The sequence below is a fragment of the Eptatretus burgeri genome, chromosome 17 (genome assembly GCF_056783735.1).
Source record: "Eptatretus burgeri isolate ZD-2024b chromosome 17, Ebu_testis_v1, whole genome shotgun sequence".
NCBI classification, from domain to species: domain Eukaryota; kingdom Metazoa; phylum Chordata; class Myxini; order Myxiniformes; family Myxinidae; genus Eptatretus; species Eptatretus burgeri.
In genome coordinates this window covers 45,310,114-45,322,047 of record NC_140977.1, presented here as the reverse complement: position 1 = coordinate 45,322,047, position 11,934 = coordinate 45,310,114, and the positions used below count along the sequence as shown (strand labels likewise).

The 11,934-nt window shown below is 44.4% G+C and overlaps 1 protein-coding gene across 2 annotated transcripts in view; it reads right to left on the bottom strand.

The window, feature by feature from the left end:
• Positions 1 to 6,011: 6,011 nt before the first annotated feature.
• Positions 6,012 to 11,934, bottom strand: part of LOC147009953 (uncharacterized) — a 38,872-nt gene continuing 32,949 nt past the window's right edge. The window contains exon 9 of one of the 2 annotated variants that reach the window (XM_085863231.1): positions 6,012 to 6,612. Coding sequence is in view for 1 of the 2 variants with exons in the window: in XM_085863232.1 (XP_085719358.1) it covers positions 6,524 to 6,612 (89 nt within the window). In the remaining variant the exon portion in view is untranslated. The remainder of the gene's footprint in view (positions 6,613 to 11,934) is intronic. The other variant, XM_085863232.1, reaches the window with a different exon arrangement.

The following is an 11,934-nucleotide window of genomic DNA, read 5'->3' as shown; positions in this document are numbered from 1 at the left end:
GGAGGAGAAATGGTGTCGGGGTAATCCTGAAAGAGGATTATGTCAAGAGGGTATTGGAGGTGAGGAGAGTGTCGGACCGAGTGATGAGTGTGAAGTTGGAAATTGAAGGGGTGATGATGAATGTCATCAGTGCATATGCCCTGCAAGTGGGGTGTGAGATGGAGGAGAAAGAAGATTTCTGGAGTGAGTTAGATGAAGTGGTGGACAGTGTATCCAAGGAAGAAAGAGTGGTGATTGGAGCAGATTTCAATGGGCATGTTGGGGAAGGGAATAGAGATGATGAGGAGGTGATGGCTAGGTACGGTGTCAACGAGAGGAATGTGGAAGGGCAGATGTTGGTAGATTTTGCAAAAATAATGGAAATTGCGGTGGTAAATACGTATTTCAAGAAGAAGGAGGAACACAGAGTGATAGACAAGAGTGGAGGAAAGTGCACACAGGTGGACTACATCTGAAGCAGGAGATGCAACCTGAAAGAGATTAGAGACTGTAAGGTGGTGGCAGGGGAGAATGTAGCTAGACAGCATCGGATGGTGGTTTGCAGGATGATTTTGGAGGTGAAGTTGAGGAAGAGAGTGAGGGCTGAACCAAGGACCAGATGGTGGAAGCTGAAGGAGGAAGACTGTTGCGTGAAATTCAGGGAGGAGGTGAGACAGGTGTTGGATTGTGGTAAAGAGGTGTGGGACGATAGGGCAACTACTGCAGAAGTGGTGAGGGAGATAGCAAGGAAGATACGTGGTGTGACATCTGGATAGAGGAAGGAAGATAAGGAGACTTGGTGGTGGAACGAGGAAGTACAGGAAAGTATAAGGAAGAAAAGGTTGGCGAAAAAGAATTGGGATAGCCAGAGAGATGAAGAAAGTAGACAGGAGTACAAGGAGTGGCGGCGCAAGGCAAAGAGAGAGGTGGCGAAGGCTCAGGAAAAGGCATATGACGAGCTGAATGAGAAGTTGGATACAAAAGAAGGGGAAAAGGATTTGTACCAATTGGCCAGACAGAGGGATGGAGCTGGGAAGGATGTGCTGCAGGTTAGGGTGATAAAGGATGCAGATGGAAATGTGCTGACAAGCGGGGAGAGTGTGTTGAGAAGGTGGATGGAGTACTTTGAAGAGCTGATGAATAAAGAAAATGAGAAAGAGAAGGTTGGAAGAGGTGGAGATAGTGAATCAGGAAGTGCGGTGGATCAGTAAGGATGAAGTGAGGACAGCTATGACGAGGATGAAGAGTGGAAAGGCAGTTGGCCCATATGATATACCAGTGGAGGCATGGAAGTGTTTTGGAGAGATTGCAGTAGAGTTTTTAACCAGATTGTTTAATAAAATCTTGGAAAGTGAGAGGATGCCTGAGGAGTGGAGATTAAGTGTACTGGTACCGATTTTTAAGAATAAGGGTGATGTGCAGAGCTGTGGTAACTACAGAGGTATAAAGTTGATAAGCCACACCATGAAGTTATGGGAAAGAGTAGTGGAAGCGAGGTTGAGAGGAGAGGTGACGATTTGTGAGCAGCAATATGGTTTTATGTCAGGAAAGAGCACCACTGATGCGATGTTTGCTTTGAGAATGTTGATGGAGAAGTATAGGGAAGGCCAGAAGGAGTTACATTGTGTGTTTGTGGATTTAGAGAAAGCTTATGATAGGGTGCCAAGAGAGGAGTTGTGGTATTGTACGAGGAAGTCGGGAGTGGTGGAGAAGTATGTGAGGGTGGTGCAGGATATGTATGAGGGCAGTGTGACAGCGGTGAGGTGTGCGGTAGAAATGACGGACCGGTTTAAGGTAGAGGTGGGATTGCACCAAGGATCGACTCTGAGCCCTTTCCTGTTTGCAATGGTGATGGACAGGTTGACGGATGAGATCAGACTGGAGTCTCCATGGACTATGATGTTCGCGGATGACATCATGATCTGTAGGGAGAGTAGGGAGCAGGCTGAGGTGAGCCTCGAGAGGTGGAGGTATGTACTCGAGAGAAGGGGAATGATAGTCAGTCGGAGTAAGACGGAGTACATGTGCGTAAATGAGAGGGAGGGTGGTGGAATGGTGCGGTTGCAAGGAGTTGAGGTGGTGAAGGTGGATGGGTTTAAATACTTGGGATCAACTTGGGATTTAAATACTTGGGTGTGTGTGTGTTTGGTTGGTATCTCCATATATGGGGTTTCAGAATGTGGAATGGAGTCTTCCCAGGGTGGGCTCAAAGTATCCACCTTCATTTCAGTAAGGGGTCACCATTCATAGATCAAGCTGTAAACTTTTCTGTTTTCAAAGTTTTCTGCCAAGGGCTCTCTTCAGGATAATTACTGAGCCAAGGACGGCTTCCAACTGTAGTTTGTTTGACGTGATATTCCCAGGGATGGTTTTTTAATACCTCTGTGAGGTTCTTCGTCATCATGCCCGTGAGGTTCATCATCACTGGTACAACTTTGGCATTCTTCAGCTTCCAGGATCTTTTCACTTCATGCTTGAGGTCTTGGTATTTGGTCATTTTCCTGATTTCTGCATCATTAGTCCAAAATCATCAGTATAAACACCTCAAATAGCAATGCCTTCTTCTCTTTTCTTTTTTGCACCTATTGTTGCGGGCCAGGGATCGGTTGCGAGCACGACCGCTAGGTGGAGCAGTAGGGTCGACTCTTCTGAACACCCTGAATCTAGATCGTACCTTTCGGAGAACTCCGAAAGGTACGGGTCCCTTACAGGACCGTGAATCGTCAATAAATCAACCATGTGGGACAGGGTTATTTGCCAAACTTCAAAATACCTAGAGACCCACGTGGCGAACTACCGAGTATTCACACCCTCGACAGAACTCGAATGGGACGAGTCGTTTCCGTGTTCGACCCGTGCGTGACCCGAGCGGATGGTCACCGAGCTTCCGTCGGTCCCAAATGCACACCACTACGGTAATGGCCTTTCTAATTCCCCAACACGCACCTTGCTAAACCAATGAAGGAAGGGACAGAAACGAGCTGAAACATTCAACAAATGGGGTATTTATTAACAGTAGTTGGGGAAGGAGGGAAGCACGTAAGGGCAGAGTTATCACGACTAATAGAGATGCAAGTATGTACAGCAAAGAGCACTTAAACAATTCCTACTTACAGACAGGGCCCACAGACAGACGCACACCCAAAAGAAACGAAAGGGACCTTCCCGCCTCATGCGATCTTCGACGAGATGAGCGAACCAGGACGAGACCAGTCGCGTCGAGATGCGACCAGGCCAGCACCAGCGACGACACGAGACCATAAGCATCGAGTGATGCATTCCGCGCTCAGGCAGATCAAGCACTCGAGTTGAGGGAGAACCAGACTCCAGCGACAGGACGAGATGAGAGCAGACGCCGGCGACAAAACGAGATTAATCTCCTCCATTCGTCCAAAAATCACCAACCATTCTCTCTAGCAGGGAGGGCTTCTTTTTCTCACCACTCGCCTCTTGATTGGCCAGAACCATCGCGTGATTCCCTGGCCGCCCTCCATTGGACAGATGCACGGTAGGTGGGGCAACTCCCACCCTTCTGGGCGGAGTCCCGAGTGGAGGCATTTGTGGCTCTGCCCACCTCCTCACCTCTGGCCGTGTGCTTAATGGCGATCGTGTGGAGTTGGAAACGGGGTGGGTTAGATGCCCGCTCCTTGCCGATTGGCTAAAGAGACGCCATGCCTATGGTAGGCAGTAGTTGGGGCGCGCTTGCTGGCGCGCTTGCTGGCGAGCGCGCGAAGAATGCCGCGAGCGTTATGGTGTCAGGATGGAAGTGAAGATGGCGTTGTTATCGTTGTTAGAAGTGTAAAAATCCTATCTATAAAAATAACTCGCAGCGCATGTACATTTAATTACCCATTAAACAAGGGAAAGGGAGCTATCTATCCACATTTACTTATCGAAATAACTGAGCTATGGGGACCTGAATGTCTGTGTGCACAAGGCTTCAAAATTCATAACAGTATGATATCTGGTCGCAATGCTTTGTTTTCGATGTTAACGTCAGATGGGATCATAAGGCTGTATGTGAGCGGAACTTCAATGTTTTCATTGATTGCTTTTGGTTCATTTTTCCCACAAATCTTCTGGAATTGGAATATCAAAGTTTCTGCAGATGTGCCAGCAGATTACTTTACAAACTCTGTTGTGTCGTTGTGTGTACAGCTGTTCTGACATGTTTTATTTTTATTTCTTTTTCGTGTTCAGTCATTAAGCATCACATCATTCTCTTTGCCAACCCCACCTCTACCCCTCACCTGTATTTTTTTTTCCTCCTCCCCTCCCCCCCAACCTTTTCTCTCACTCTGTCCCCTACTCGCTCCCCCTCCTCATAAAATGCAGCACACTCTCCTCCCACACCTCTCTGTCTGTCTGTCTGTCTGTCTGTCTGTCTCTCTGTCTCTCTCTCTCATATATGCTTTGGCATATTTTTACGGCACTACAGCTCCCAGATTTCATTCATAGAAAACTACAAACCATTTTTATTGACTTCTTTTGGAGGGGAAAGCACTGGCTCTGGCCCGATGTGCTAAGCCTGCCTATTGCCGAAGGAGAACAGGGGCTGGTTGCTATGACCAGCAAAGTGATGGATTTTCGCCTCCTTTCGTTGCGCAGGTTGCTATACACGAATGTTTCTTAGAAAGCCTTCGCTCACTGCCTCCTTCGACAGGCAGGGAAACTTGGCTATGATCAGGAACTCTTTCTCATAAACACCAAGAAAGTTGACATCACATCAGTACACTGTTCTATAGAAGTATGCTGGAGGCATGGCAGGCAGTCACCGTCCGCCGTGATGACAGTAGCGACTCTCAAAATATTTTTCAACGAGATTTTTTTTAAACCCTATTTTTAAAGAAGTTCGTGGTGACCGCAATTTTATGCAAAAATTTATTGATGCCGGATATACTAAGGTTAAACATTTTAGAACTCCTTTTCCTGATAAGTGGAAGCCAGTTGCCGAGGTCGCTGTGGCCAATGGGAATAGGTCCATTCGAGTCATAAGGAGAATTTTCTCTGTAATTCTATGTTTTTACAAGCAGTCCGGGTTAAAATGGACTCCACAGATGGACTCCAACACCCCTTTCCAGCACTTTTACTTCACTTTCAAGGTTTTATCCCTTTTAACTCAATGGAAAAACATATTGTTTATATTTTGTGTTGTAGCTCTTGTTCCCGATAGACCTGCAGAACCCGGGTTACTCCTTCCACTACGATCCAATGGCTTGTTATGTATAAGGCGCCCATTGCCAAGCACTCTGGAGACTTGCATTGGCGGCTGGCGCACTACATTTTACCCTCTAATGTTTTGTCTCGTCACATATGCTCGAGTAACATGGAATTGTGTCTTTCTGTGGTGCTAGTGAAAATATTTTTTCACATTTTTATTGAGTGCCCAAGGTTGGCCCCCCTTTTTATGATTTTACCTTGTTTTTACACATTGTGTTTTTATCTTCGGTTTTAGTATCTCTTACCGATGCAAAAATGAGCGTCTTTTAGCAAATGATTTGTCTTCCGAGGCTAAACTCGCTATATACTTGTCAAGGAAGCATAAAATGCAAAATACTGACAATTCTGATGATGATGTAGTTCATCTTTTTAAAGCCTTCATCACATCACGTTTGCACTTTGAATTTCAACTCGGTGATTTTACGTTGTTTTTAAAGAAGTAGTGTGTGAAGGAATCATTATGAACTCTTGTTGATGGTATCCTGAAAGTTAATTTATGATTTTACCTTGTTTTTATGTACTACCTCTTTCCTCATTTTAACTTTGTAAAATGTTTGCCTTTGGTTTCTGATTTCCTTGTGCACAATGATTCCTGGAAATAAAGAGGAACAAAATGTCAAATGTCTCTGTCTCTCTCTTTCTCTCTTTCTCGCTTTCTTTCTCCCCCCCCCGCCCACACACACACACACTTTATTGACCCGTCAGTGAAGCGACAGATTGTATTTGCTTGTGTTAAATGAAAAACTACAATCTAAAAAAGGTTTTAAACAAGATAGGGATGATGTTAGTTTAGAGAGTATCTCGTAGTATTACCGTCACATAAGTCCAGACTCTTGTCGAGCTAGAAGTAGTAGAAGCTCCAATATTTCATTTCAGCATAAGTTATAAGAAGCTCCTTTACAATGTCAGGGAGTTCTTGCAACTTCAGTTGTCTTTCCTACTTTATTTTATTTTTTTATTAAGTCAGACTAACCAATCACAAATGCTGACAAGAAGGGCATTCAGTAGATCGCATACCTCCACCACGTAATGCCTGATCCATGAGAACATATCTGGCCAATACATTTTTTAAATCCATGCTATATATCATTGAGCCCGATCTCTCAATGGTGAAAATCCCTTAAAAATTTGGAATAGTCGGATCAAGATTCGGATCTTCACCAAAATCGAATGAATTTGTCATGGTCACACACTTAACTCAACGTGTCCCCCAAGTTTCATCCGAATACATCCACAACTTTTTAAGATATCATGCTATATATTAGTTGAGCCTGATCTCTCAATGGTGAAGAATCACTTAAAAAAAATTTTCAGATTCGGATATTCACCAAAATTGAATTGATTCTTCCTTGTCGCACACCCAACTTGTCCACCAAGTTTCATCTGAATCCTTCCACAACTTTTTGAGATATCCTGTACACAAACAAACAAACAGACAGAAAGGGGTGAAAACATAACCTCCTTCACCTTCAGTGATGGAGGTAATAATTATAGAATGCTGTTATCAGAGATGTGCACACAGTTTGTAAGAAGTTGATGTTTATATACTGGTATTAATATTGTAGTCGAGCTGCCAATTTGTAGAGTCTCCGTATGTGGCAACACGACAAGAGTAATCAAGTCCTGTTGTAACCAGTGGAGTGTTTGTAGAAGATTGAAGCAATAATTGTTGAATTGTAAAGGAGGCAGTGTTGTGGGGATTGTTGTGTGATGGCAATACTGTAAGCTACTCTCTAAACCAACATAATCCCTATCTTGTTTAAACCCTTTTTTAGATTGATCCCTACATTCTTTTTTTAATTATTATTTAGCATAAATATTTTTATTCAATTGTTTCTGTAATTTTTTTTATAATGTTCAATAACAGAATGGTATTGTCGGCAGGTGCTCAGGTTGACAACAATCAAGTAGTCCTGGTGCCAGGTATTAGCCGAAGGGATTTTATTCAGTAATTTTAGACCAAACAAATGAATTGAAAAAGAACCCTGCAACACGCGGAGTATAAAAACACCATATCTACAATCTTCAATTCTCTTCACACTTCTTCAATAACAATCAAAATTCAATTACAATCAAAATAACATCACCGGTACAACAAATCCACTATGCTCAGATAGTGATTATCCCCACCTCAACGTGTATTCTCATCCCTCAAGAAATCTCATAAACTTCCTTTGTCTGACTTCTCTCCAACACTTTAAATTTTCTTTGTTCAAAATGAATCTCATCACCACAAGCAATAACGATAGCATCATGTTTTATTTAATTGCACATCTCTTAAATTAATTACCTTGTTAACATTTCAATACGAACTACTTCTCTCCATTGAACTGAAAGGGTAAAAGGAATGCACTGGACTACATTTCACTTTCCGACATCTTCCCCCGCTTGTTTTGTTGGTGACCCGTCCAACAGGGTTTAAGTGTAGTACCTTCAATCCTTGTCCATTTAAAAAAAAAACAGCACAAAACTAAAATCCAGTGCATATGATCAAATCATTTTTGTAAGATCAGCTGACAGTTTTTGATTGTATCATCCCATGATCAATGGTATTCCTAACTAGAAAACACTAACCCCATTTTTTCCAAATACTTCGTTTTTTAACTGGGTCACTGCATCAGTACAGAACGAAGAAGCCTTGCAGGGTTCGGATGAATGCCTTTGGTACATCTGGTGGACCGACTCACTGATGCACCTGCCATGAAAGAAGTCTGTTTCACTTCAATCATGTCCCTCTCCCGGTACCAGTTGTCGATACTCAACCTCGGACTAAGATTCAGACTTCTCGGAAGAGCTTTCATCCAACTCAACATCAAGAAAAACCTCTTCCATATCTGGTCTCCCATCATCCAATTCAGTCCGTGGGTCAGCGATAATCAATCTCCGGTTGACCCACTTTAGGGTACTATCAGAAGTCGAGTGTATTTCAAAAATATCGTCTTCCTCATTCTTACTCACGACAACGTATGGAGTATGATCAAATTTATCCTTCAGTTTGAGTTGTCCTGTGAAAGCCTGTCGCTTGAGTAATACCCGTTGTCCAACAGCAAGTGGCTCATCATGGGTACGCACATCATGCCTTCTCTCTTCTGATTTGGATGCTGTTTGTAGCCTGGAACATATCACCTCATGGGCCCTCCTCACCAATTCTGCTTTCGTTTTGGTATAGTTCTCATTCCAATCACTTCTTAAATTGGACAGAAGATGATTGACTGTCAAGGCCACTTCATGCCCAAACATCAACTGGTACGGGGTAACACCCATCACTCTATCCATGTGATGTAGTATTGTATATGTATACCACTGTTGAATCAGCTCTGGCCATCGTCGTCGCTCTGTTGAGTGAAGTGACTTCAGCATTGAGCACAATGTTTTATTAAAACACTCAACTTGACCATTCCCAGAAGGGTGATATGGGGCTGTATGAGACTTCTTCACTCCATATAAGCAGCACACCTCTCTGATCAACTCGCTCTCAAAGTTTTTCCTTTGATCGGAATGGATGTGGGTCAGCATCCAATAATGTGCAAACCACTGATATCTAAGGGCTATCGCCACTGTTTTTGCAGTCTGATCCCTGCATGGGACTGCCATTGAAAATTTTGTGAACACATCCGTTAGCACCAACACATCTTGATGCTTCGCTTCCCACGGTCAAGTTTCAGAAAGTCTATAGCTAACAATTCCTGAGGTCTAAAGGCAAGTAAATGCCTCATCGGTGGTCTCACCATCGGGGAAGGAGCCTTAGTTGTCACGCACTTGAAACAGTTATTTACATACTTCTTTGTCTGCTTATGTATCCTGGGCCAATAACACCTTTTCTGGAATAGGCTGAGAGTTCGACCAATGCCCTGGTGGCCCCATTTGTCATGCATCAATTCGAACATCAGTGGTTGCATCACTTTGGGTGTGAGAAGTTGTCTTAATTTGCCGAACACCTGGTCTTCCACTTATTGATACAGTTTGTACGCCCTTGTGTTCTCTGATACGAGGTCACTCGCAAAACAAACCTGTCAGTTCAGGCACCTCTCTGTCAAATTCAAAACCTGGCTGCCATTTTTGGTTCCAAAATTTCCAAACTAGGCCCAATGCAGCACCTTCCTTCTGCAACTTGGCCAGGTCCTCATGAGAGTACGACAGGAGTACCAATGACCTTACTCCAATTGGAGAAGTCTCATCTGGAACTATCACTTTCACATCTGCAATCGCCGCAGCATGTAAACCCAGAAAACAAGCCACTTCCCTCAGTTCAACAACCATGTCATCTATGGTAGTGTTGACAGGACATCGACTCAGTGCATCTGTTCAACTGACTGGGACAATACTTTAGCTCAATATTGTAGGACGCTAACTGTGCCGCCCATCTGAACTTGGCAGCTCCAAGTTTTGCTGTTTTCAGATGCGTTAACGGGTTATGGTCGGTCTACATGACACAATGTGAGCCTTGGGTATGGGGTCCAAACTTTTCAGCTATAGCCCACGTCAATGTCAAAAGCCCGATTTTGAAACTTGAGAGATCCGGGTAATTCTTCTCAGTCACACGAAGAGTCCAGTTGCCATAACCTATGGGATGAATTCCCCAATCATCATCTTTTTGCATCAGGCATGCACCTAATCCTTTGATTGAAGCATCAATATTGATGAAGTCTCGATCAAACCATGGGTATGCCAAAACAGGAGCTCTCGTGAGTGCATCTTTCAAAGCATTGAGAGCCTTTCTCTTGGGGATCACCCCACTCAAACAGGAGCTTCTTCCCCGTTTGTTTCCTTGTCTTAGCCGACACTGAATGCAATGGTCCAGCTATTTGTGAGAATCCAAGAATGAATCTGCACCACCATCATATCTTGTCTTTTCGGACTTATCTAAGTCCCCATTTCAGACTAAGTCCAACGAGGGTTGATAATAGGAGAGTACCCACCCTCTGGGAGGGAAGAGTTTGCACATTACTTGATGAAAAAAGTGTGGTCTGTACATTGCAAGAAGACTCCTTTGATGCTTGTGTGGTGTGTGTTTAAAGGGGTCCAACGTGTCTCAGGTGTAAAGGTCCAAAGGGTTTAAGCCTTTAAGTGGTCGAAGGAGACTAAACGTTCTGAAGGGTCTATAGGGGTCCATACAGTGGCCTGCAAAAGTATTTACCCCCTACCAATGAGAACAAAATTCGACCAACAAGATTTGGGAAAAATCAGGAAAAGGGTCCTGCCTCGCTGGCTCACAATCTGAGACCTCCCTTGGATATTCGGGAAATTCGGGGAAATCAGCAAAAGAGTCTGCCTAGATGGTTCACAATGTGAGACCTACCTTGGATACTCGGGAAATTCAGGAAAAATCAAGAAAAGAGACTTGAAAAGGTGAGTTATATTTTGGGGACTTGGAAAGCGTATTCTCCCAAGAAGACTATGAGTTATAAACATATCAATGTCGTTCTTCGTTGGATGGTGCTTGATGAGAGGTAAGCTCGGTTGATTAAAAATTAATTGAATGATATATTGTTTCGAATCTGGAAGCCTTTTGCACACAAACAGACAGCAGTCCCCGTAGCTTAGTTATGTCGATAACTTATATAGTTATCGATAACTTATATAGTTAGTGTTTATAGTTAGAATCTCTCCTGTCTAATGGGAATTTTGTGTGTGCGCTGCGAGTTATTTTATAGTCAGGTTTATTACATTACAACAACAACAACAACAACAACAACGGCACCGTCCCTGACTCAACCCGGTCGCCATTGCCCATGTGTTTTTGTCTGAAGGCGTGGGCAGAGCCTCCATCGCCAAAGATCGAGGCTCCGCTCCAAGGAAGGGCGTGGGACGTTTCCTCCAGCCAATGAGCGAAGGGGTGAGCATCGCACACGCACCCCAGCCAATGGGAGGCGAGCATGCCGAAAGCTACTACCGCACCTCGTCCAATCAGGAGGCGAGTGGTGAGGAAAGAAACCGCTCCCACCTCAAGAGAGTAGAGGAGTGATCATGGCGACTGCTTAGCGTCTGCAGTCTTGGTGGCGATTGCTTAGCATCTGCAGTCTTGGTGGCGATTGGCTTCGTCTGCGGTCGTGGTGGCTTGGTCTCATTCGTGGGCCGTGGACTTCGGGTCGTGAGTTTGAGTCCCACCGTGGTGGTTTGGAGTTGGTGTGACCGCACGAGGCAGGAAGGTACCCCGGCCTGGCTCGACCGAATAAAGACCCATGGGTCCAGTTTATTTTGGGTGTGTGTGTGTGTGTGTGTGTGTGTGTGTGTGTGTGTGTGTGTGTGTGTGTGTGTGTGTGTGTGTGTGTGTGTGTGTGTGTGTGTGTGTGTGTGTGTGTGTCCATGGGCCCTGTCTGTAAGTAGAATTGTTAAGTGCCTTGTACAATGTGAATTACATTTCTTATTCATGATAACTCTGCTCTGTGTCTCCCTTCCCGATTATTGCCTATTGTAAAATAAATCCCCATGTTAAATGTTCCAGTTCGTAGCCTGTCGTTTCTTCCATTGACCCAGCACAGTGCAGGCTTGAGAAATAGTAAGGCCGTTCGTGCCGTAAGTTGTTCATTTGGACCGACGGATCTTGGTAATCCCTGCTCGGTTTACACCCGGATCGGACTCGGTAAACGGTCCGTTCCGCCCGAGGTCCGTCGAGGGTGTGGTTTTCCCCAGTAATTGGACAACGTGGGTACTTAGGTATATTGAAATTAGGCAATTAACCCTACCCCACGCCTTCAAAATATTGGCGACCACGGTCCACTCAGGGATCCGTGA